At 41.0% G+C, this 27,262-nt stretch overlaps 1 protein-coding gene across 22 annotated transcripts in view; it reads left to right on the top strand.

Moving 5' to 3' along the window:
- Positions 1-27,262, top strand: part of Trpm3 (transient receptor potential cation channel subfamily M member 3) — a 298,633-nt gene that overhangs the window by 238,294 nt on the left and 33,077 nt on the right. For 20 of the 22 annotated variants that reach the window (XM_048332551.1, XM_048332600.1, XM_048332675.1 and 17 more), the window contains one exon: positions 8,702-8,876. In XM_048332551.1, coding sequence (XP_048188508.1) covers positions 8,702-8,876 — 175 coding nt within the window. Of the gene's footprint in view, positions 1-8,701; positions 10,359-27,262 lie in introns of those variants that run through there. The other 2 variants (XM_048332714.1, XM_048332729.1) reach the window with 2 other exon arrangements.

Below are 27,262 nucleotides of genomic sequence, written 5' to 3' on the forward strand. Positions count from 1 at the left end.
TAGGAGCATGTCATGTGGTGCACACCTGTAATTGCAGCTCTTTGGCTGGGCGAATGGAGAGTCAAAGACCAGCTGAGGCAAAAGCTCAAATGGTATAATGAGGTCCTGTATTCTATCCCCAGTACCAGTATTTTTAGAATAAAAAGGAACATGAGTCAGTAAAGAATTACCATGGAGTTTACATCTGAACTGAGCTTGGAGGAAAAATAGTCTTCACTACAATAGACATATACATATATGGAATATCTATAGTACTGGGATTAGAACTCAGGATCTTCACTTTACTCAGCTTGCTTGCTTGGCTGGCACTGTACACCTTGAGCCGCATCTCCAGCTCAAAACTTGTTGACTTTCCTTGTTGTTGTTGGTTGTAGACCTGGGTCTGGGCACGGTCCCTGAGCCTCTTTGTGCTCAAGTATATATAGTGCTCTACCACTTGAGCCACAGCACCACTTCCAGTTTTTGAGTGGTTAATTGGAGATAAGAGTCTCATGGGACTTTTCTGCCTGGGCTGGTTTTGAACCTCAATCCTCAGATCTAAGCTTCCTAAGTAGCTAGGATTACAACACGAGCCACCAGCACTGGCTGTTTAAAGAAAATTCTAGGGGCTGGGAATGTGGCTTAGTGGTACAATGCTTGCCTAGCATGCATGAAGCCCTGGGTTCAATTCCTCAGCACCACATAAATAGAAAAAGCTAGAAGTGGTGCTGTGGCTCAAGAGGTAGAGTACTAGCCTTGAGTATAAAGAAGCCAGGGACAGTGCTCAGGCCCCGAATCCCAAGCCCCAGGAATGGCAAAAAAAAAAAAAGAAAGAAAATTCTAAAGTGAAGTGCCAGTGGCTGACACATGTAATCCTAGCTTCTTAAGAGGATGGTATCTGAGGATCACAGTACAAAACCAACCCAGGACAGGAAAGTTCATGAAGTAAATTGGAAATGGAGCTGTGGCTCAAATGGCAGAGTACTGGCCTTGAGGGGAAAAAGAAAAAAACTTAGAGGTAGTGGCCCCATCCTGAGTTTAAGTCCCAGGACCACACACATACAAAAATAACGCTGTAGGAAGATACCTTTTCCTGCACAAAGGGAAAGGTTTGTTTATTTCTTTGAATTAGTTTATTTGCATTAAGTTGAGTTAGGTTGAATATGAACTGAATGCTGGAAATAAGATGTCTGCTAAAAGCAAGGTTCTGGAATAATGCTTCTACTTAGATAATTCAGAAAGAAGGAAGGAAGGGAGGGAGGGAGGAAGGGACGAAGGGAGGAAGGGAGGGAGGGAGGAAGGGAGGGGGGGAGGGAGGGAGGGAGGAGGGGGGGCAGGCACTAATGGCTCACACCTGTAATCTTACTTACTCAGAGGCTGAGATCTGAGGATTGCGGTTTAAAGCTAGCCCAGGCAGAAAAATCCATGAGAGTCTTATCTCCAATTAATCACCAGAAAACCAGAAGTGGCACTGTGGTTCAAAGTGGTAGAGTGCTAGCCTTGAGTTAAAGAGCTCAAGAACAGTGCCTAATCCTGAGTTCAAGCCCTATAACCAACAAAAATAAAAGAAAGAGAGAGAGAAGAAAGAAGGAGGGAAAGGAAGGGAAGGGAAGGGAAGGGAAGGGAAGGGAAGGGAAGGGAAGGAAGGGAAGGGAAGGGAAGGGAAGGGAAAGGGAAAGGAAAGGAAAGGAAGAAGTAAATCCCAAATACCAAGTTATTGGTATCTGCACAAATGGGCAAGGACTGATTCTAGTCCTTTGGGGCCACACAGCCCCATCCAGGCTTTTTTGATGTAAACCCTAGCAGGAGCAAGAGTTTGGGAGTGCAGGAGTAAGGGTGCTCCCTGCTCAAACTCACCACAGAAAGAACCAGAGCCTGAAGCCCAGATATGGACACTTTTGTCAGTTCAGCTGCTTCCCTTTCTCCAATACTTTACCCTTATGAGACATATGTGGAAAAACCAAGCATACCCCACCTAACCTGGGCAAATGCCTCTTAATGAACAATTCTTTCTTGATACTGTTCATTTACATCCTAAGAGCTGTTGAAACCAACAAATGGTCATTAGATGTTCTGTGTCAGTATCATTCAAGTTTTACTAAACACATCATTGCAAGCTCAAGATTTCTTAAACATCACTGTGTGAAACTCCACTGAAATGAATCTTAAGTGACCAAAACTCTTTCCACAAAAATCACTGGTAAAGTCATGCAAAGAGAAGAAAAACTTGAATTCAAATGAATTGAATAGAAACCTTGAGTGATTTGCTTAACCTCTTGGAGACTCAGTTTATTCATTTCTAAGGTGGTAATAAACAATAAATGCATATCATGTAGAGTGGTTGTGATGGTTATAACACACATGCTAGATGGCCAACAATGGCTAACTCATAGTTGACTGATTATATCTCTTAATCATTGTTTGTATGATGGATAATGAAAATAGAAGTTACTGAACATGATTATTCTGCTATATATCTAACCCTTTTGTATGCAAGCTTAGTATTTGTCATATTGGCATTGTTTAGGACATATTATCACCAAACTCATTCTAGAGAGAAAAACACTTGAATTCTCAAGCTTCAGTTATCCAAAACAGAGCCCCAGTTCAATTGAGTTTTTTTAAGTAGGATAAATGTATGTATTACTCTTATTAGTCTATACTGTATTTTTGTGCTTTAAGAATTTGAGTGAGATGCTGGTGGCTCACAACTTGTAATCCTAGCTATTCAGGAGGCTGAGATCTGAGGATTGTGGGTCAAAGCCAGCCTGGGCAGGAAAGGCCAGGAGACTCTCGTCTACAATTAATCACCAGAAAACCAGAAGTAGAGCTATGCCTCAAGTGGCAGAGTGCTAGCCTTGAGCAAAAGAGCTCAGGGACAAGGAAATGGGCAAAGGAGCTAAAGAGAGACTTCACAAGAGAAGAGATAAAAATGGAAAAGAAACACATGAGGAAATGCTCAACATCCCTGGTAGTAAAGGAAATGCAAATAAAAACAACCCTGAGATACCACCTCACCCCAGTTGTGAATGGCCTATACTCTGAACTCAGGCAACAACAAATGCTGGAGGGGGTGTGGGGAAAGAGGAACCCTTCTCCATTGTTGGTGGGAGTGCAAATTAGTACAACCACTTTGGAGAACAGTATGGAGGTTTCTCAAAAAGCTCAATATAGACCTACCCTATGACCCAGCCATACCACTCCTAGGCATCTATCCTAAACAGCAAAACCCAAGATATCAAAAAGACATTTGTACTTCCATGTTTATCGTGGCACAATTCACAATAGCCAAAATATGGAAACAACCCAGATGCCCCTCCACAGACGAATGGATCCAAAAAATATGGTACTTATACACAATGGAATACTACATAGCGATTAGGAATGGTGAAATATTGTTATTCGCAGGGAAATGGTCAGAACTCGAACAAATAATGTTGAGCGAGACAAGCCTAGAACACAGAAAACAAAGGGGCATGATCTCCCTGATATATAACTGTTAACAAAGGGAGACGGAGAGACAGTAGAGACCAAGTCTGTGAAACCAAAAACTGCTTGTCAAATAGTATTCCCCACAGGATTGGGGCAGCGACCCAACAGTATTTAACTAAAACCAAACAATTACTCAACATATAAAGGTCAAAAATTGACCTCTCAGGGGAATACAATAGCTCAAAAGCTAGGTATGTACGTTCATATAAGACTACCGTCGACATATGGTCTAATATCGACATTACATTTAAAGCCCTAGGCGAACTTTCTTGGGCGTGGCCACCTGGCTACTGTATATGTTCTTGATATATTGTATATTGTATATATGTCTACCTGACCTAGAGAAGAGATAGAAAAACAGGACATAAGATATCACAAGAAATGTACACACTGCCCTACTATGTAACTGTACCCTTGTTGCACAACACCTTGTCAAAAAATTTGTGTTCAATTAATAAACAAATAAATTAAAAAAAAAAGAGCTCAGGGACAGGTGTCCAGGTCCTGAGTTAATGAAAACAACACTGAAATGGTTAGAAAAATCAGACCACCAAGTTGTTGTTTTTTAACCGTGACACTCCAGATAGCTTGGGCTGTTTTGTTGTTGTTTTTGGTTGTTTGAGGGTTCTATTTTATTTATTTATATTCCAGACAGGCCTCCTTGAACCCAAGATCTTCCTGCTTCTCCCTTCCAGTGTTTGGGATTATAGGAATGTAACTCTTGGCTTGGCCTGGGTAATTCCTTGTTGTGTGGCACCACTCTGTAAATCACAGGCTATTTATCAGTGTCCTCAGCCTCTCTTCACTAGATTCCAATAGTATACAGAAACACACACACACACACACACACACACACACACAGAATTATGACAATTAAAAAGTATGTCTCTAAACATTGCCAAATGTACCTGGAGTACAAATGTGATCTCTATTGAGAACCATTGCATTAGAGGATTATTAAATTGGAGAGGTTATTTTTTCTGATGGTTACCTTACTTTTTCTTTATATTTTCTAGTTCTTGCCTATTTTAGCAAATAAAATCTACAAAGACCTAAACAAACCAAATCTATGTTTTAAAAGTCTAGGTGGCATATTTGAAATAAACTAAAACCACACAAATGCAGCAAGATTCTTTGAAAATCTATGGCCATCATTTTAATAATGACACAATTATGCCCAGTTTTGACTAGAATAAAGGCTTACTGAGGAGTGAACAAGAGTGATGTATGGCATTTTCTCCACCTTTTTAGTTGTGAGTGACTTCATTTATCAGTCAAGAATAAGTAGGAAATTAGAGTACTTGGGGACTTCTCCCTCATGAGGCCTCTAAGATAATTAGTTCAATAAGTGAGCCATTGATTCAGAAGGTAGAAAAAAATATGCCTGTAGAATTTGTCAGTCAGCCAGGTGGAATGCCAGGCTGGGAGCTTAACAAAACCTTTCCAGATGTGTTTACTCAGAAAACCTTCCATAGGAGCAAGTCCCTTTTCAATAGTAAACATCAAGTAACCTGCTAATAACCTGAGGACTAGACAGACAGCTGATAACACTGCTGGATAGAGGATATCCAGGTGTTCATTTTGAAACTGGTTTACTATGTCTTTGTATTTTAGAGGAAACCAGTGCCCCAGTGTCTAACTACATAGAAAACCTGTTTCCAGTGTGATTCCAATTGATCTGCAAGCCCACGATCCCTTGCAGTCCCACCCTATTCCTTCATATTTCACCTCTCAGAGGAATTTGCTAAGCTTACTACTGTGTAACAGTGGGTAACTACCAGGTAACATGCCTATAATCCTAGCTACTCAGAAGGCTGAGATCCGGAGGACTACAGTTTGAAGCCAGCGCTGGCAGGCAAGTCTGTGAGATTCTTATCTCTAATTTAAAAGCCAGAAGTAGAGCTGTGGCTCAACTCATAGAACACTAGCCTTGAGAAAAAGGAAAGAAAGAGAGGAAGGAAGGAAGGAAGGAAGGAAGGAAGGAAGGAAGGAAGGAAGGAAGGAAGGAAGGAAGGAAGGAAGGAGCTCAAAGACAGCATCCAAGCCCTAAGTCCAAGCCCCAGGACAGGCATCAATAAAATAAAATAAACAAGATTAAGCAACTCACCCCACATCCGTATCTAACTTTATTTTCTTTCTTTCTTTGCGGGGGGGGGGGGGGGTCAGGGCCTCTTTTGTTCAAAGCTAGTGCTCTACCACTTGAGCCACAGCTTCACTTCTGAGTGGTTAATTGGAGATAAAAGTCTCCTGGGGACTGTCCTGCCCAGGCTGGCTTTGAACAGCAGTCCTCAGATCTCAGCCTCCTGAGTAGGTAGGATTACAGGTGTGAGCCACCAGTGGCCAGCTTGCTTTTTATTTAACAATGAACAGAAAAACCTTTATTTTCATACCTTCTTTCTTTCTTTCATTTTTTATGTGTGTGCAGTCATCTCACTTTTTTTTAAGAGGGCAGTGTAGATTTTATTTCCATGTAGCTATTTTTACCAGCAGAGAAAAAAACAAAATCCTGATTATCTGACACCTGAGAGCCTGCACCCTATTACTCCTACAGCATGTACTCTCTTCTGTGGAACACACTGAGAGATACTTCTAGGCAAAGGACAGGCTCTTACTGTTAAACTAACAGGATGCTTTGAAAACAGGAGAATCCAGCCCCTGTTCTTACTAGTAATGCTCAGATTTGGGTATTTGTATGAAACTGAAGCTTCAGATGTGGATGTGGCTAAGCATTTGAAGAGAGTGTTTCATCTCTTTGCCTATTTTGACCCTGTGTACAGATATCATAATTGGTCTGAATGAAAACACTCCTGAGAAATTAAATGAGTAGACTTTCTATAATTACTGGCTGAATTTTCTTGAGTCACATTGGCCCTAAATCTCATGAGCACATATTTTCCTCTCCCACCCATCTTTTAGTGAATGGAAACAGGCATAACATGAAGGCCCATGTGTGTACTTTCATTGAAGAAACTTTTTGTAAATAAATACTGAGAGACTACTGCAAAATAGAATGGGGAAAGAAAGCTGATCTATGTTTCCTGTAAGATAGTTTCAACACAACCAGCCTGCTTATTTAGGCTTCTGTGACCACTAAACTGAAGGAATAACTAACTAGCATATATTTATGACAATGAACCACAAGAAGTTTGGACAGATTGCTATTTAGTTTCAAATTCACATAACACTTGGGCTAAGCACTAGTAGCTCACACCTATAATCCTAGCTACTCAGGAGGCTGAGATCTGAGGACCATAGTTCAAAGCCAGACTGGGAAGAAAAATCTGTGAGACTCTTATCTCCAATAAACTACTCAGAAAAAGGCAGAAGTAGTGCTGTCGCTCAAGTGCTATAGTGCTAGCCTTGAGCAAAAGAAGTTTATAGACATCACCTGGGCCCTGGGTTCAAGCCCCAGGATCAGATAGATAGATAGATAGATAGATAGATAGATAGATAGATAGATAGATAGATAGATAGATAATAAATAAGTTGCTTTGAAAGTTGATTAGTAGATCTAAAATTTATTAGGGTATCTGTGTCCTGGAGAATTTCAGGGAGGTTGTAATATTCAAATTTGAGAAATCTACCCTCTTAAAACAAACTCTTAATCCTAATTTGGAGGATAGGTATGAAGCAGTGTTAGAGTTCATATTTAGCATGTATTAGGATTTGGGGTCAAAAGAATTTTTAATGACATAATTTGTAGTCTTCAGCATCATTGATAAAATTATCATTCATCTTTTTTTGTGGATGTGCATATCATTTTGTGAATATCATTTCTGTAAAAATAATATCCAAGAGTGGGTTGCTCAGCCTCAGACATGCTGAATAATAAAGAGAGTGAAACACTATTTTAACAAAAAGGAAGAGATCTTCTGGCTCTTAGCTTCAGTTTGAAAAAAACAATAAGTGAAACCAACACTTGTGAGACTAAGGCAGGACATTATGAATTCAGTGCCAGCCTCATAGTTCAAGACCAACCTAGGTCATATAGTGACATTCTGTATGAAAGTTCAAAAAACAAAAAAACTGGGGTGAGGGTGGGCATTTTGTCATGCATCATATGCCTTATGCCCACCACAATTGCCAGAGGTACTGTCATTAACTTAAACTAGGAAACACAAGTTCTGAGCCAGCCAAAAATCAATGATTATTGCAAACATCCATTTGAGGTAGTATAAAGAAAGCATTTTCCATGTGAGAAACATATCCCAAGTAATATTGAGACAGATAAGAAAGAAATAACAAGGAAAAAAAGTAACCAGAGGTAATATTGCTTTGGAATTCGGGCAAGAGGACTTTATAAATATTCCATGGGAAAAAAAATCCATCATTCCAACAGCAGGCACAGGTGTAGATCATTAGTCTACATGGTTCTAAAATACTCTCCTCCATCACTAATGGGAAACCCTGAAGAAGTAGAGAAAGAGTGGTACTCTGAGAGCCTAGCACGTGGTAGAAGAGCATACATTGGGATGAGGCCATCAGAATAAGAATATGATGGATATTTGATTTGTCCTAGATTTATTTATTTAAAATTTTTCTTGAGCTTTCTAGCTCTTTGTTAGCCTTTCAAAACTGAGAAAGGGAAGTTACTGCATTGTAGTAGTTCTTAAAATAATTCAACTATTCTAATTCCAATTTTACTAAGAAGAAAAAGATTCAAAGAGGGCACCTGGCCTCCCCTAAGTGCAGAAAGAAAAGCTCATGCTGGCCTAAGCTTCCATGTTACCTGACTCCTATGCATAGACTTGAAGAAGTCCCACAACATCTGTGAAAAAGGAAGGGCTCCAGCTGGTGCTAGTGGCTCACGCCTATGATCCTAGCTACTCAGGAGGCTGAGATCTCAGGATTGTGGTTCAAAGCCAGCCCAGGGAAGAAAAACCAGAAGTGTCACAATGGCTAAAAGTGGTGGAGTATTAGCTGTGAGCAGAAGAACTCAGAGGCATAGCACCAGGCCCTCAGCTCAAGCCCCATGACCAAAAAAAAAAAGGAGAAGAAGAAAGAAGGGATCCATAGCATGCACATTTAAAACAAAAACTGCTGTTGAGTTACTGATTCTGGAGACATGGACCAACTAGCTTCTTATCTAGACATAACTCCCTATCAAGACATTTCTTATCCAGAGTCTAGAAAGTGAACCTCCTTCAGAGGTTTCCACCAATAAGAGCCTTCAGAGAAACTGTCAATCACGTGGATTTTCTTTTCTCTCCCTGCTTCTCCATCCTTCCAGATGATAGACATGATGTACTTTGTCATCATCATGCTGGTGGTGCTGATGAGCTTCGGAGTCGCCAGGCAAGCTATCCTGTTTCCCAATGAGGAACCATCATGGAAACTGGCCAAGAATATCTTCTACATGCCCTATTGGATGATTTATGGGGAAGTGTTTGCAGACCAGATAGACCGTAAGCAAGTTTATGATTCTCATACACCAAAGTCAGGTATTTAACTTCAATTGAGTCATGTCTTTTCCAAGTCCATTTGTTTGTTCTCAATAAATGGCTCAAGATAGAGGACCGATTCCTAGCTTGCTATCTTGGTGGAAACAAACAATTACAGAAGGTGAATATAATATTTTAACAAGGCATTTTTCAAGGTTTATATCAGGTATGTCCTTTTAGTGACACCATATGCCAAATTTGCTCCAGAAATGAATGCATTTAAAAGATCTAAATTTTTCTATGATTCATTTAAAATAAATACCAGGTGTCAGATATTTCATAATATATCAGGGATATATTATGTCACAAATCCCCTACTCCTACCCAGACCTTAGTCTTAGCCTTAGAAAATCAATTCCTTGAGTTTGACTTCAAAACAAATAAACAATTCACTATTTTGCCATCCAAACTCAAGAGTCAAGGCAAACGTCTGTATGCTGTTTCCCTTGCACTAGAAATTATTCCATCTCCCTTTGCCACTGTCTGAAATTATGTGCTATTGAGACTCATAGGAAGCTAGAATTCATTGCCAAGAAGTATGGAAAAATGCCTTAGGTCAGACTGAGTTACTTTCTGTCAATGCCAGGATTTAAAAAAAAATAGTAAGTATATCATGAACTGATTCAGTGTGGAGACTGAGCAGCAGCAGGCCCCCAGTGTTTCAAGTCCTATTAAGTGCTGATTCTCCGTAATAAGCACTCCTTTTGTGTGGAGTTTGAAGATAGTTTTTGCCTAAGAGTCTGTTCCAGGATTTTATTTGGACCAAATGTCAGGGCATACCAGGCACTGGGAAACTATTTGGGAAGAAAGAATCAGGAAAAAAAAATATTCCAGTGCAGAGGAGTTGAATCCCCTGAGCAACTATTTCTTATCCCTCACTCCACCCTCTGGAGGAGGTTAACTCTGGAAAGAACATCCCTCCAACATTGTTAAATTGACATTTTTAAGCTTTTTTTTTTTCCTGACTGGCCAGCCATCTGACCTCTGGACTCTGAACATGAATAAAGGTTATATAACCAGGTAGTAGACCTGGTAAAGAGCAGGAGCAGAGATAAGTCAGTATTCCCCACCCCCATACACATCCCAGGTAGGACGGAGACCAAGAGTTTATGGACAAAGCAGCCAAAGAGAGTTTCTGCAGGCCTGAGAAGAATACAAGTGCTCTGGCAACAGAACACAGCAGCCATCATTTTCCCTTCCTCCACAGTGAACTTTTTTGAACAAATACCCTTTCCTTCTCAAAATCTAAGGCAAGCAAGACTTTTTGGAACAACTAATTGGAACAAATATTTGTTCCATGAGACCTAGCGAACTCACTGAGGAAGAATTTTAACTCTGTCCCTTCATTGTAATGTCTTGGCTGACAATGTACAGCTTTCACTATGACAGTTTCCTGGGGACTGGGGAAAAATTAAAAATCTCCCTTCAAATGTTCCCCACAGGAAACAAAACAACACTTAAAAAGACCCACCTATGATAGTTCTCCTCAGAGATTGTGTTATTTTCCCCCTGGAAATTACTTTTCTACTTAGTTACATTGTTTTACCTTTCCTACAGTCCTTTGCTTCCCTAAAATGAGATGAAGCCCCCATGGGGGTTTTGTTTGTTTGTTTGTTTGTTTTGTTTTGGGTTTTGTTTTACAATGTAAGGGGAGGAGAGAGATGTAGATATATTTTATAAATGGGATTTTGTCTGTCCCTCTACAAGTGGCCATTTATTGATGTTGTACTATGAATCCAGCCTAGTGCAACAAATACCTCCATCTTGGCTGAATAAGAAGAGTTATTATTGCTATTTTAAAAGAAGGGCTGATTGTAGTTTAGAACTTTAAAAAACCCTGTCCCTGGAGATGGAAGAAAGGTGTCTTGTGTGAATGAAGTATGAAAATAGATTTCCCACATTGTGAATTAGAGGTGCAGTAGTGTGTATGAATAAATTTCGACTCCCCCCCCCCATTCCCAATATGTAAATGACACAGCTTTGGATGGATATAATCTTGGTGACATTCTTTCCCCAACCTCTTCCCTTCCTTTGTGATGTTCTGAGATTGGCTTCAATGGTAGCCATGGTTCTAAGCTAAATCAGCCAGTTGTCTGTCTAGAGTGCTAAAGAATATTCATCCTTTCTCAAATGGATATATAAGTCTGCCCCTTTCTTGCCAAATCTGTCATTACATTTGGCCAAATCTACCCAGGCATCCTTGTTCCTTACATGATTGGATATCTGTCCTATGGCTCTGGGTGGACCCAATGAGGATTGGATGTCTCTCTTATCTGACAATTCAAACCTTTCCAGGAACACCAAGTACCAAGCCATTTGAGAAAGGTATAAATCATTTATGCTGCCCTATAGTGTTGTGCCTCTTCTCTGTGCCACATCCAGGTTGGTTTGTGAAGCATGTGATCAGGCTGATCGGATCTCATATCCACCACGACCCATGGCCCTGCCCAGGGTCTATCAATCTCATCCTGTGGATGCGCCCTGTGTGGCTTTCAACAAGTGCTGCTCATTCAAACACTTTCTCAGTTCAGAGCGCCTCATTCTTAATGTGGTGCACGTGCTCCATATCTAACTCTTTTTTTTTTTTACTTCAAAATTTCTGGATCCATTTCATGGGTGGGGGGGAGAATAAGCTCCTTCTTAATTGGAGTGGCTATCTGGGAGTATGCAATGGGACCCTCCAGATGGGTGATAACACCAATTTTATACCTCAGCTTTAATACCCTCACTTCTGGGAGGCAGTGTTACCTAACTCTATTGTTTGTATACTGTCACCTTTTTACTTTTCCTGGTACTTTTCCTATATACTGACACTACTAATGAGGCCAAAGTCTCTAGAATGACACTTGAGTGATTACTTTATTATTATTATATTATTATTATTATTATTATTATTATTATTATTTTGCCATTCCTGGGGCTTGAACTCAGTGCCTGGGTGCTGTCCCTGAGCTTCTTTTTGTTCAAGGCAAACACTCTACCCCTTGAGCCACAGCACCACTTCTGGACTTTTCTGTTTATGTGGTGCTAAGAAATCAAACCCAGGGCTTCATGCATGTTAGACAAGCACTCTACCACTAAGCCACATTCCCAGCCTGAGTGATTACTTTTCAAATGATATTAGAAAATCAAAAGAACCAAAAATATTCAGTCACTTGTAATCACAAGTGCTTGTTACCTCTAAGCTATGTTGGATTGACACCAATGACCGTCCAGCCTTAATCTGTAGGAGAGTGAAATATTTGCTTTAGTGTAGGGTAATTAAAAAAAACAAGATTGGTCTTTACTCTGGAAACCAGGCCTAACCAGCTTTTGTTCAGTTGGCTAAAATTTAGGTCCAAATTGTCTCTGCTATATGTACTTCTCTATAGGTACTTCTCTTATATGTATATTACTAGTTCTTTAAAACCCAACTAAGATCTAGTATGAAGTGACTCAGACTCCAGGTTGTCAAATCCACTGATATAAATTATGACATATGTTAGAGTGGTGTCATTAGGGTAACCCATGTTGCATGGCTTCTAAGCTGGTCAGGATTTTACTGGGTATGGAGGGGGGAAAGGTCAGTTCAACTAGAGGAGAAACAAGATACTTTTGCAGCAGTTGCCACAGAAAAGCCAGAGCAAAGTTAAGACTGAATCTACTCTAACCAGCTTAGAGATCTAGTTCTACAGTATGTGAGGTGTCTGGCAGTTCACCTTTGTTTGCAGGAAAAATGGGATGTCTTTGGCTTTTCCAACCTTTGAATCAAGGAGGGTTCTACTTATTTACAAGTCATCCATGTGCTGCCTGCTGGATATTCAGATTCCCCAGGCTACACCATGACAGGAAGAAAATGAATCATGCTATTGAATGCATTAAATGAGAGTCTAAATTTAGTTCTTCTTTCTGCCTCTCTGAGTATTTTTATAAGTTTAGATAGTACTGTGAAAGCAGAATGTCCAAAACTTTCTTTCCTCCATGACAACTTAATATTATCTACCCATTTTTGCTCACTGCAAATTAGCTTTATCCAATTCTACTTAGTGCATGGGTCAATCTTTTCTTACTGCCTAGGGCTTTTCTGCTCAAAATTAATAGTCAATCTGGAGTAGCAGGGATTTTGTTTTGCTTAGGTTTTGATTGCTTGATTTAATACAAAGCCCTATTATTTTTAAGAGAAAAAGAAAACTCTATTGCTCTAGTATCCATGTTGTCTCTGTGACATTGATAACAAACAAGAATCATGTATATGCATGTAAAACTAAAAAGAAAATATTCTCCTACATTACTTTCTGCCTTATATTAACTGCTCCTCACTTCAGGTATGGAAATTAGGACAGCTCATGAAACCAGTTTCTGAAATATGCCTACGTATAAGGGAAGCTGAGAGCAGCAGGAGCAGAGAGGGCGGTGATTTTTATGCATCTCAGCTGTTAAACTCCAGTTCTCAAAACTCAGAGTTGGGTATCTGTTTAGTATTCCAGGCTGACCTTCTCTAATGCATTCAGAGCACACTAATGCCTAACAGCTATAGCGTGGGGAATGCTGCCTGACCAGAGAACTATTCTGGAAAAGAGAGCCAGTGCCAACTTTTGGAAAAAAGCAGAATTGTTTATTTGGGATTTGTTTTCACAAATTGCTGAAAAAGCAAGCCAACATCATGGGCCATCATCCCCATTTTCTCTCCTGGAAAGTCAGCTCACATTATAGAAATACTCATCTGACTTGTTTATTAATGCAAACTGAGGCTTGATGGATTTACAAATAACAGAGCTCTCTGCAACAGGTCTCAGTGATGAGTCAGTACATCAGCTGTGGCTGCAATCAATCTGAGTCCATTATCATATTCACTTAACACTTACTTACAGGCTGGGTTCCATTTTAATTCATTTATTCTTCATCTGATAGGTATTCCTTTTATTCCTGATATGCACTAGGAATGGAAGCACAAGATATACATGACACAGATACTATCTTCAAGAAGTTTATAATCCAAGAGAGACAAACTGGCATGGACAATCTATGAATAGAGCTGGAGCCCAAAGCAGAAAATAGTCCTCATTGGGTTGGGAATAGAGGTACACGAGTTGAGTCCTTGAAAAGAAAAGGAAGGTTAATTTGAACCCCAAAATATGAACAGATGTTTGTTAGGCAGATGGAAGCAGAGAGTGTGAAGAAAAAAGAATGCCATTCCAGACTGAAATTTAGAATGGAAAGTTCCCAGAAAGGGAACTGCAAATTGCTTAGTAGGGCTGACTGTAGATTGAGAATCAAGAGGCAAAAACAGAGCAAATGAGTCTGAAGAGAGACAAGCAAGAGTAGATCACAGAGGACTATACTCCATACTAAGTGTACTACCATGATTAAATATATGTGTGGGGTTTTTTGTTTGTTTGTTTGTTTGTTGTGCCAGTCCTATGGCTTGAACCCAGGGCCTGGGCACTGTCCCTGAGCTTTTTGCTCAAGACTAATGCGCAGCCTCCTTGAGCCAAATCTCCACTTATGGCTTTTTGGTAATTAATTGGAGATAAGAATGATGAGTATTTTCCTACCCAGGCTGGCTGTAAACCATGATCCTCAAATCTAAGCCTCCTGAGTAGCAAGGATTAAAGGAGTGAGCCACTAGCACCCAGATTCAAAAATATTTCTCAGGGGCTGGGGATATGGCCTAGTGGCAAGAGTGCTTGCCTTGTTACACATGAGGCCCTGGGTTCAATTCCCCAGCACCACATATACAGAAAACGGCCAGAAGTGGTGCTGTGGCTCAAGTGGCAGAGTGCTAGCCTTGAGCAAAAAGAAGCCAGGGACAGTGCTCAGGCCCTGAGTCCAAGCCCCAGGACTGCCCCCCCCAAAAAATATGTATATATATTTCTTAATCAAAACTTTCAAGCAGAACTGTAGAGGGTCCCTAAGAGGAGTTGAGGTAGGAAGTGAGAAATGAGAGGACACCACTGACACTAGAAACTGGAATGGAGAAGACAGCATGAAGCTTGAGGGAGATAAGAATAGAAGGACCTGTGCTAAGATCAGATGGTGAAGAGGGTGTTGGGAGGGAAATGGACAAGGATTTAAAATGGGGAAGATGAACATCAATCTGAGTTCTCTGGCTAAATCTAAAGTGCAATGTCATTTACACCAAGAGAGAGCCTAGGAGGAAGATTCATGATGGAGAGTGGGATATTTGTTCCATTGGGATTGGATTGAATTTGAGGTTCTTATAGGAATTCTAGGAAAGCCACAAAGACTATTTTGTGACCAGAACTTTGAATCTTACTAAAAAGAACTAGACTATAGATGAGGAATTTGAGATTAGGACTATCAGTACCAGTGAAGTCCATGCTGTATAAGCTTTCTTGGGAGTAAAAATCAAAAGAGAAGGAAATGCCAAAGTACAGCACAGAGAATGGAGTAGTCAACAGTGCAAGAGAAAACTTCCATTAGGTGACTATTTAGAGGAACACATTTAATTAGACCTTTAGGAAGTCACTGGGATTTATTTCTCCCAAGAGATGCTACAGGAAAATAAATATACGCATTCAAAAAGATTTTTGAAATTTTTGTCATAACAAAGCCACCCCCCAAAGCAGTTGATTTTTTGTTTTTCAGAGAAATCATTTACTTAAGAAGGAAACATAAGAGGCTGAGGGAAAAGATTCTGCTATACATGGCAGATTCACCTTTATAAAAGGATTTCATTTTATAGAATGATTTTATAACTATTTCATTCTATAAAACATGACTAGAGCTGGGGATGTGGCTCAGTGGCTCAGTATTTTTATAGCACATATAAGGCCCTGGGTTCAATCCCAAACAGAAAGGAAAGAGGAAAGATGGGAGGGAGGGAGGGAAGGAGGGAGGGAGGGAGGGAGGGAGGGGATGGAAGTGAAAGAAAGGAAGAAAGAGATAGAGAGAAAGAGAGAGAAGGAAGGAGGGAGGGAAAGGAATACTAAGAAAGAATGAGAGGAAGGAAGGGAGGGAGGGAGGGAGGGAGGGAGGGAGGGAGGGAGGGAGGAAGAAAAGAGAAAGAGAGAAGAGGAAGTACAGAAGGAGGGAAGACATAGGTGATTCAAATGACATGTAATCTCATATCACATATAGTAAAAATAGACAGACACTTGATACTATGGCAGGTATTGCAATTCTCTTCGTACCTTCCCTCCCATTCCTTTGTACCAATATTGTCTATTTTACCAGTACTTTGTATCTACTCTCCAGTTTCCATGTGCCTTAGTCTTCAGGTTCAATAGTGATCATCAATTGCCTTGGATCCCTGGGAAGCTTTTTGCCACTTAGCCTTAAAATGTTCTGGGGGTCTTAGGTGTCCCTGGGGTCTGCCTTTGGGGAAGACAGAGAAGTAAAAGCCCACTTTCTATATTTTCTCATGGCACTAGTCCTTCACAAGTCACTTGCATTTGAATCTTTGCATAAGGTACCTTCAGAAAAACGAACAAAAATACTGAACTGTACAGTCAGGCTCCAAGTCTCTTCAGATAAAATCTGATACCATTGGCACTGAAGGTTCCTTATAGATCAGGGTAGGAAATCATGGGATTCCAGGTTCTATCTAAAGCTGATGAATGATCTACTCATCTGTCCCTCACACTTTGTGTTTTATTCTTAGTTTTCTGTTGGTATAACAAATTCCCAGTGACTGACGATTTAATAAATAAAGAGATTTATTTAGCTCACAGTTCTGGAGATTTAAGAGCATGGTAATGGCATGTGCTCCATCATGTAGATCATAATGGGGAAAGAATGTGCAGAAGAGATCACAGGGAAATACAAGAAACAAAAGTCAAAGGAGTGGCTTCACTCACTCTCTTGATAATAGTCCTTTTTCAAGGGTACTATTTCACTCTGAGACATCAGCATTAATCCCTTCTTGGGGTGCCCCCATGATACAATTGTTACACAGGAATTCGATCACAAGATACAGAGAAACCACATTTTGAGAGGCTGAATTGGGAGTCTTTATTAGAAAGCCAGAAACTGTGAACAGACACATGTCCCCCCCAAAACCTTGCAGCCTCAAATGCACTTAATACTGTTAGGAAACTGGGCCATGAGGGTAGTAAAGAAAGAGCAGAAAAACAATCTCAACAGGCCAAATCAAAGTCAATGGAGAGTTGGAGAGGGACACCATAGTGATCTAAGGTGGTAGAGTCTAAATATGTTCATAGTCAGGGGGAAGACCCACAAGGAACTGGAGAGTTCAAAGAGTCTCAGGAGTTTCCGGTACAGGTCTGGTAGGCCCAGTCTCCTATAGTCCAAGTGCCACCCATCTTTAATACCTGAGTTTAGTGGTTGTAGCTCTAAGGTATTTCCAGGAGTCTCTGGAAGAAGTGACCATTGTAATCTTTTATTCTACCACCTTTCTCAATTTACTGTCCTGCATCCAACAGGACCTATAAGAAATACGAAGATACCTAGACAAAATCCTTATCTAAGTTTTCAGCAAACTTTTTCTGTAAAGGGCCAGATATTGCAGGACCCAATGGTCCTTTCTCAGCTCTGCAATATTGCTATTGTACCACAGAGGTAGACTGGAGTAAGGGTATGGCTGTGTGCCAGTAAGACATTATTTACAAAACAATCAAGATTACACATTAAACCCCTAACCTAAGCCATCAGATCATGTAACTTCCTTCTTGAATGATTCAGTAGATGTTACGGTTTACATATAAAATATACCTCACAGGCTCATGTGTTGAAAGCTTGGGCCCCAGCCAGCAGTGCTATTTTTGGTGGCTCTGGAAACTTCATGAAGTGAAAGTCTGCTGAAAAAATTACCTCACTGGGGCTTTATCTTTGATGGACATATCTAGTCCCAGCTCCCCTCATCTTTCTCCCTCTTCCTACTTCCTGTCTGCCATGAGATGGCAGCCTCAGCCACATGCTTCTGCCTCCATGATATTCTGCTAAAATAAATCTTTCCTTCTCTTAAGTTGTTCTCTTTGATATTTTGGTCACAGCTGTGCAACAGTAACTAATATAGTTAAGGAAAAGGCAAAACCACAGCTTGAGGACAGAACCAGCATTTCCTCAACTATTCAGTTTTCTCCAGATGGCACTGCTTGGTGCTTTTGCTTCCCAGGAAAAGTGTTGTTGTTGTTGTTGTTGTTTTATTTCCTACAGATCTAGTAGGCAAAAGAGAGGATGATGTCAGTTTTTTTTGAGTTCCTGTGTACAGGTGGAAACCATGATGCTTAAACAGTTGCTATGACTCCCAGACCACAAATACAGAAGCTGGCAGCAAACAAATCTATTAATTATAATTCCACTTCTTTTTATTTTGATACCCATCTTGCTAAACTGGGGACAAAATAGTCACCACCTCTTTGCTTTCTGGGAGAGGCAGATTGAGATGGAAATGGGGCTAGAAGTATTGTTATGTCATCTTCCACATAATTTACTACTGAAATGCCAGTGAGACCCTTCATGTCTCATGGAGTTATGAGGTATCTCAATAGACTCAGGTTTTAGTTTCATTTTCTCTATTGTAAGACCCTGCTACCCACAGCAGAACTGGAAGGACCATGCAGCCTTAACGCACAGAGTATATATAGAGTGTTACTCTTGCAATCTCTCACACATATGCAGAGCTCCACATTGCTCTCTTTGCTTTTCTTTTTTTTTTTTTTGGCCAGTCCTGAGCCTTGGACTCAGGGCCTGAGCACTGTCCCTGGCTTCTTCCCGCTCAAGGCTAGTACTCTGCCACTTGAGCCACAGCGCCGCTTCTGGCCGTTTTCTGTATATGTGGTGCTGGGGAATCGAACCTAGGGCCTCATGTATCCGAGGCAGGCACTCTTGCCACTAGGCTATATCCCCAGCCCATCTCCTTGCTTTTCTAGTCCTGATTCTGGCAGGTCATTTTAATCTACTCCCTCAAATCTTCCTTCCTGTTGTTCCTTAAAGGTCCTTGAGAACCTGTATTAAATCATCCAGTGATGTTCACAAACTCTTGAGTTCTGCCAGATTACTTTCCTTTCTATCCTTGAGCAAGAGAGCTCAGGGACAACACCCAGCCCCTGAATTTAAGACCCACAACTAACAAAAACAAGCAAACAAAAAATCCTACAATATATAAAAAGTGACTTGGGTCATGTTGGTGTTAACAGAGGGTTGATATCAGGACCTCACAGAGATCCCATGGATCCCAACATCCATATATGCTTATTTGTTATGCAAAATGGAATAGTACCACACATAATTTTTTTAACATTTTTTTTTTGGCCAGTCCTGGGCCTTGAACTCAGGGCCTGAGCACTGTCCCTGGCTTCCTTTTGCTCAAGGCTAGCACTCTGCCACTTGAGCCACAGCGCCACTTCTGGCCGTTTTCTGTATATGTGGTGCTGGGGAATTGAACCCAGGGCCTCATGTATACGAGGCAAGCTCTCTTGCCACTAGGCCATATCCCCAGCCCCAAGTACCACACATAATTTATGGACATCCTTCTGTATATTTTTCATCCTCTCCACATTACTGGTACAAATTGTAATGCAAATGATATGTTAATAGTTACTGTATTGTTTAGAGAACAAAATGATAAGAAAAAAGATCTGTACCTGGTTAGCAAAATTTTTCTCAAATGTTCTCCATTCATGGTTGGTTGAATCTGCTGATGCAGAGTCCACAGAAATGGAAACCCAACTATATCTGAAAATATTATCCTACCACATTACCTTAACTTTCATATAATAAAACAGGATGCCCAAGATTAAAAAGAAAACCCATAAGTTTCAGGCATGCTGAAATAGTCTCCAAGTTTCAAAGATGAATTTATGTAAATAGTATCTGGTATTCTCTAACATCATCTCAAAGTATGAATCCAGGGTCTTATTTGACCCCCCAGAACAGCAGTAATTGCAGCAAGAACTTCTAGAATCTTTTCTAGAACTAGTCTCAATCTGTGTTAGCAAGTATCCATGGATGCCTATCTCACATATTTATAGAGTTATTCAAATGTGCCCAGTGTGAATGAGGTTCTGTCTTGTTTTGGAAATTTTTTATCTCATTTTAATTAAATAAAATTAGAATTTAAATAGCTATATGTCACTAATGGGCAACATATTGGACAGCTGAAGTTCTAGAATATCCAGTTGCCAGCTCCGTGGGAGCAGGACCACACCAGTCTTGTTCACTGCTATGTCCTCAGCATCTCAAACTGTGTCTGGAACAGAGTAGATGCTCAGAAAACAGCCAGTATATGAATTACACTTGAGGCAAGTCAAAAAAAAGTGATGTTATGATCTTTTGTAAACAATCAATCAAGTAAAAATATTTCAGTGGTAATACATACAGAATTTAAAAAGGCAAAATGCCTGAAATAGCGATGAAGAATAGTGATGACAAAAGAGAATTACATTCATTATGGAGGAATTTTAAATTGGGGGTAAATTAAAGGTTGTGGTCACACACACACACACACACACACACACACACATGGTGAAGGGGTAAGGGGAAAAAAGTGAAGTCAAATAGAGTCTTTAACATCCTGAAATTGAGCTGCATTTGCACTTTAATTTATGTTTATGTAAATTTGTATAATTTGAAATTTAGCTGAAATTAGAATCAGGTTCAAGAAGCTTTGATTGAATAGGCTAACATGCTAGTTGGCATATGCAGATATTAATTAGCGGGCACCTATAAGAAGGGAAGTACAAAGAAAAGAGGAAGGAAAGAAAGGATGAGGATGAGAAGGGAGGGAGAAAAGAAGGAAAGCAGGGAAAGGGGAAAGGATAAAGGGAAGCAAAGTCAGGGAAGGCGAGAAAGAGAGAAAGAAGGGATGGAGGGAGGCAGGGAGGAAGGAGGAACAAAGGAAGAAAAGAAGAGAGAGAGAGAGAGCACAAACCTTGGCTGCTAGGGCAGCAGAGGAGGTAGGAGAGGTCTATGTGAGCCAGCCATGAAACTGGATGAGGCATGCAGAGAGCCCAGCCTGTTCAGAACTGCATCACACAGGAGGTGGTTGCCATTCATCCTGTAACCATGGCCTTTCCAAAGGCTCTGTGTTCTGACCAAACACAGTGAGGCAGATGGCTGATATCCACTGAAAGCAGAGCCAAGTACACCCCTTGTGAATAACCTGGCAAGATTGTTAACTGATCTGTATTAACAACAACCAACAAATACACTGATCTGCACACAGGTTAACTATTAGCAGATAAATCCCAGCAGTGTTTTCCTCAAATGTGAGAGTCCAAATAGACCTGCAACCTCAATATGGAGGGAGAAGGAAGATGCTCAAGATCTTTTGCAAGATCCTGTCCAGTGGAGCAAATTGCTTCCTGAAGCTATTTCAGACCACATCTGCCATGTGGCATCTGACTGAACTGCTTGGCTTTTAGCCAAATATTTAGTATCTAGAATATCAAGCCTAAGGTTCAAGATGAGTTCTTGCTTGGAAAAGACTCCAGTAGCTTCAGGTCAAATACAGAAATTTCACCACTTCATCTTGGTGACATCTTCAATTTAAGCAGAAGACATCCACAGATGAGTTTAGAATAGCAGGGCTATTTCTTGAACTGAGCTGTGGTTTCCATGTTTTCCATTTTATTTTTGTTGTTGATTAGTTGATGAGGCTTTCATTTTATACTGGACAAACCTGTATTATGAACTCTGTAACCATCTCCCAGTTTAATACAAGTAAGAATACATGAAACATGCCACTACTACTAATTTGAATGGGTTCATCCATTCAATGGTATTTTCTGATCACTACCAGGTATCTTAGCTTTAAAGAACATTCAACAGGGGGCTGGGGATATAGCCTAGCGGCAAGAGTGCCTGCCTCGGATACACGAGGCCCTAGGTTCGATTCCCCAGCACCACATATACAGAAAACGCCCAGAAGCGGCGCTGTGGCTCAAGTGGCAGAGTGCTAGCCTTGAGCGGGAAGAAGCCAGGGACAGTGCTCAGGCCCTAAGTCCAAGGCCCAGGACTGGCAAAAAAAAAAAAAAAAAAGAACATTCAACAGGGAAGACTGGCGCACAAAGGGAACATTATAGATTGGAGTGATATATGTTTCCACAAAGTTGATATTTAAGGACTTAAAGGAAAAGGAGTATATCAATAAGGGAACACAGAAAATCAGGGACAGCAAAGCACCTTCAGGTAACTTCACCTGGAGGTACTAGCTTAACTGCATTATAGAGTATTAGTAATAGCTGGCTTGTGCCTATAATCCTAGCTACTCAGGAGGCTGAGATCTGAGGATTGCAGTTCAAAGCCAGCCAGGAAAGTCTGTGAGATTCTTATCTCCAATTAACCACGAGAAAACCAGAAGTGGTACTGCGGCTCAAAGTTGTAGAACATTAGCCTGAGCAACAGAGCTCAGAGACAGTGTCCAGGGCCCTCTCTGAGTTTAAGCCCCATGACCAACAACAAAGAGAAGAGTGTTAGTGAGATCATGAGAAGGTATTCTAAAGAGAGGAACTGTCATGTCTAAACCTAAAGCAAGCGATAACAAAGTCTCCCAGCAAGGCATGGAGAGGGTGGCAATGTAAATTGTCCTCTCTGGACCAATCAAGACCTAACCTATAGGTTATTTCTATATCCAAGGTCCTCCCAAGATTTCTGTTTTTACCTTTCCGTACTTAAGGCACGATATTGTTTTCTCTGGTTTCTTGTATGTACCTCCAATTAGACTATACGCATGGGGGAGGGTGGGAGGTGGGGAGTTGGGGCCACAGGCTGTGACCATCTTTCCCACTATTATTTGACTGGATGAATGGACAAGATATTAGAAAGGCAGATTGCTGTGAAAGCCTTTATAGGGCAAGCTAAGGAGCTCTCATGTCTTTTCACAATTCATCTTTTGTGAGGCCCTTTTCTATGTGAAGTAGTTTAATAGAATTTATAGATGTGACTGAGGGGTGGCAAAATTACAATTGGAAAATATGCAACTATGAGGATCATTTCAGGTACATCAGATAAACCATGTAAAAAGTCCTATGTGACAAAATATTCTGAAAGAATGAAAGAAACAAAGAAAGAACAAAAGAAGGAAGGAAGGAAGGGAGGGAGGGAGGGAGGGGGGAGGGAGGGAGGGAGGGAGGGAGGGAAGGAGGGAAGGAAGGAAAGAAAGAAAGAAAGAAAGAGAGAGAGAGAGAGAGAGAGAGAAAGAAGTAGGTTCTCTTGAGAGTCCATTCCTTACACAGATTAAACGTGCTGACTTTTCTCCCCCTTAATGTGAAATACTTGAATCTCTAATCTTAACTCTACAAATAGCTGAAATCAGCATTCCAGAAAAGAGAAGTGGGTGGGGGCCGGGACTGTTGCATCGTATGCTTACTTAGTCTGGGCAAGGTGGACTTTGAGCAGAAGGCTCCAGGAGGCAACTATGTTTTCTGCAGTCCTAGGAGAAGGAGACAGGGGGAAGGAAAGATTCAGCAAGAGGCTTGGTGGCAACACAACTTTGCCTGCATTGCAGTTTTGCTCAGGGCCCTGGTAGATGCCCTGCTTGCAAAAAAAACAAAAACAAAAAAAATTCAATGCTACCTGCAGTAAACTGGATTTCAGAATTTACATTATTAGGATGACTTGCATTCTAAAAGCCCCAGCCCACCCCCACCCCCCACCACCCAGTTCCATCTGCATGACAGGTCCCAGCTTTTTCTGTTCAGCCAGAGCTCCATCCTCCCACTCCATCTCTCACCTCGGGAAGATGAACAGAGGTGTAAAGGAGAGGAGGAGGAGAGAGCAAAGGAGCCAGTGCAGTCCTGTGCCACACTCTCACCTTTTCCTTGTTTTTAGTTCAGCTTTTTCCTGCTTACAACCACATTAAAAAAAGAAAAAAAATCTATTCTTCAAGAAATTCAAAGATCAAAAAGGTACTAGAAGAGTCAAGACAAGTGGAATATAGTCAAGGCAGCTTTATTATGACTACTTTATTATGACTTACTTAGCATGCAAAAGACCCTGATTCCGTTCCCAAAAGACTAAATGATGATATAAAATGATCACCATGCCATCATCATCATCACCATCACCATCACCATCATCACTGTATCCCACCTCACTGGTTTTCAACCTCAACAAGGGACAACTGTTTCTACCACCACCACTCTCAGCCTCATCCTTAACCTAGGAAGAGGATATCTAGCCCTGCCTTCAAGTATTTTTAGTTGTCAGACCTTGGGGGGGGGTGTTGCTGGTATCTAAAGGAAAAGGTTAGAGGTGCTTCTTCGACTTCTGCAAGGCAGAGGACAGCCACTGTAAGTGACCAAGTATCCAACACCATGTGTCAGCAATGCTGAAAAAACATGCCCTTCCAGGATGCAAAATTCTACTCCTAGTTGTGGCTTCTTGAAGAAAAAGGACACAATTGCTAGATATGGCAGCAAGTGCCTGTAATCCTAGCACTCAGGAGTCTGAGAGGGGAGGATTATGAGTTCAATGCCAGCCTGAACGACATAGTGGGACTCATGTCTTCAAAAAAGAAAGAAATTGTGGGTAGGGATGGCAGGGAAAATTTGGAGAGAATGAGGGAAGAGGTGACATTGTCCAAAAATAAATGTACTCATTAACTGACTTATGTAACTGTAACCCCTTATAATAACAATTAAAAATTTTAAGTAAAAAGAAAAGAAGAGGAAAGGAGAGGGGGAAGGAGGGAAAGAGGGAGGGAAGGAAGGAAAAGAAAACAATGTAGTTGCCCTAACATCTGGAAAGTCCTAAAAGGCAAATCTAAAAAGATCTCAAGTTCAGAAAACTGAAGCACGCCTAAAGTACCACAGATCTTGTTTGCTTTCCCTCCTTGCTCTGTCCACTCTTATCCTCAGATCAGAGACCAAGTTAGGACATCACTCACGGTGTATGAATGGCCAACATGTGGCAAACCACTCTTAGTAAACCTCATTAGGTCTTGTCTCTGTTTGGGGGTGTCTTTGGGATAGACTAAATGCAACTATTGTCCCATGGAGAATTGGAAGAATCCAGAGACTTGAACCCCTCATTCACAATCCACAAGTATTCTGTTGAGTTGGCCTAGGAGAAAGTCGAGCAACGATTTCTCTCTGAGGGTAAACCTGAGAGACTTCAGACATTGTGGGTTTATGACAGAGAAGGTGGGTGGGAGGATCTCAGAAGTCCTGGTGGACTTGTCCAGTTGAATCAGTACATTTCATCACTGGGATGAAGCAGGAAGGAGAGTCACACTCTGTGTCATCAGGTAGAGATCATTTCATTACAAGCTACCTCAACACTGACCAAATTCAAAACAGTGCCTCAGCTTTCACTGGAGCCAGTGGCTCTCTTCCTAAGTAGACCACTGGGATATGGCTTTGCAGAATCCCAGTTCTTAAAGCAGAGGAATGAAGGCTGCCGCATGCCCTTTTTAATATTCTGAACAAGGACTTCAGAAGTAAAATGCCACTGTGAACTGAGCAGTTATAGTACTGCACAGAGAAGCCAGTTGCTGACAAGTACTTCAAAGTCATTCATGCCACCTGAGGAACATAATATTCACCTACTGCAAAAACTATGTATGGTTCATGCAGTTCTATTATATAGCTGGTAATTGAATATACAAGGCGGAGGATGCCTCTATCAAACAGGTCATGCACTGAAAGACTAAATTCTTTTCAGTGGATTTAAGATTATGAACTCTATCAGGAGTCTGCATGGAATAACCAAGTACCAAAATGTCACTGCTTTTAGCAAAATGTCCAGCAATTGTACTTAAGCAGTTTGTACGGAATATTGGGTAGCCTGAGTTCTCAGTTAACCATTGTGTTCAAGGCAGTACAGTGGGTTTCGTGGGCTGCTTCCAGCATGACTAAGGAAAGGGAAGTCAATAGCATTTGTTGGGATCCTATTACAGTGGCTGGTAGCATGTACATCCTGCAGCCCATCCTGATATATTGTTGATATGCTAAAACAGCAGAGATTTTTAAAAAAATCATTTGTCAAAGGCACTTAGTTAGGAAGTAGCTGAGGCTGACCTGAAATCTGGGACTAACTCCTAAGTCTGTGCTCCTAGGTTCTACTCAATAACAGAAGGCTGTTTCATCCAATTACAAAGCCCTTTCCTTCCTTCCTTCCTTCCTTCCTTCCTTCCTTTCTATTTTGTTGCAAATAGCCTCTGTGTGTGTGTCTCTCTCTGTCTCTACCTCTCTCTCTCTACCCCTCTACCCTTCCCCCATCACATCCCCCTCTCCTTCTCCCTCTCTTCAAAACAAAAGAGAGCCAACATATTGCAGAGCTACTCATCATGAAACACCACAACCACGTTTTTGGTTTTGTTTTTTTTTCCCCATTGTGTCCACCTTCCAGCCAGGCTTCAAGTCATTCTGGGCAGCTAAACCTATTCTTTATCCATTCAGGAACCCAGTAAACATTTGGGACCCACCCTGTTCCCACCATGCAGAATGCTGGAGGCTTAGTAACAGTAAACTAAACCAATGAAACTGCTTCCTTCTCTCCAGCTCACTCTCCTCCTCTAGCCTTGCTGAAGTGTCAGCTTTCAAGTCCAGAATCACACAAATAGATGCTTTATCATAAGCTCTAGGAAGTAAGTGTATGATCAAGAGAAAGAGTGCTATGAAAACATCTAACAAGGAGACATATTGGGGGCTCTCTGAGGAAATGATTTTAAGCCAAGCTATGTAGAATAAGTAGGAGCTTTCCAGCCAAACAGTGAGAGACTAGTCTATGGAGGGGGAGAAGTCTAAGCCAAAGTCCCGAGGCAAGAAGAGGGTAACTCATGCCAGTAATTGAGAGCAGACCAGCAGCATGGAAACAAAAGTGCAAGAGAGAAAAAAGTACAAATTAAGTTGGAGCATCAAACAAAGGTTAAATTGTGCAGAATCTTTTGGTCTAGGAGGACTTGAAATTTTCTTCTCATTCAATGGAATACCTGTGAAGAATTTTGCCTAGGAATCAAGTTGATGATGCTTATGGTTGTGTGTGTATGTGTGTGTGTGTGTGTGTGTGTGTGTGTGTGTATACAACTGACATGAAATGCATGATGTGACCTCCACTTCAGAATCTGTCCAAGGGTCCTCAGTAAGTTATTTTGTTTGCTTTCTTGCTTGTTGTTTTTTAGAGAGAGGTGAGACAGAGTCTCACTATATAATTCTAGCTGGCTTTGAACCTATAACACCCCAGTCTTCAAGACCTAGGATTACAAGCATGAACCATTGCCCCTGACCCAAGTAATATACTTCAGGATTCAACCACTGACAGATTCTGTAGATTAAGGGAAGACAAACACAAATTGTAGTTTCAGTTTGCTCTAATGTACTGGCTACATGAACTTGAGCCCATTTCCTTAGTTGTGAGAGCAAGTCCCTTGCAAGACTTTCCCAGTGGTCATCTTGATTCAGACAGCATGACTCAAGTCATATTATGAATTAAAATATATATGGGTT

The sequence above is a fragment of the Perognathus longimembris genome, chromosome 1, assembly GCF_023159225.1.
Source record: "Perognathus longimembris pacificus isolate PPM17 chromosome 1, ASM2315922v1, whole genome shotgun sequence".
NCBI lineage: Eukaryota > Metazoa > Chordata > Mammalia > Rodentia > Heteromyidae > Perognathus > Perognathus longimembris.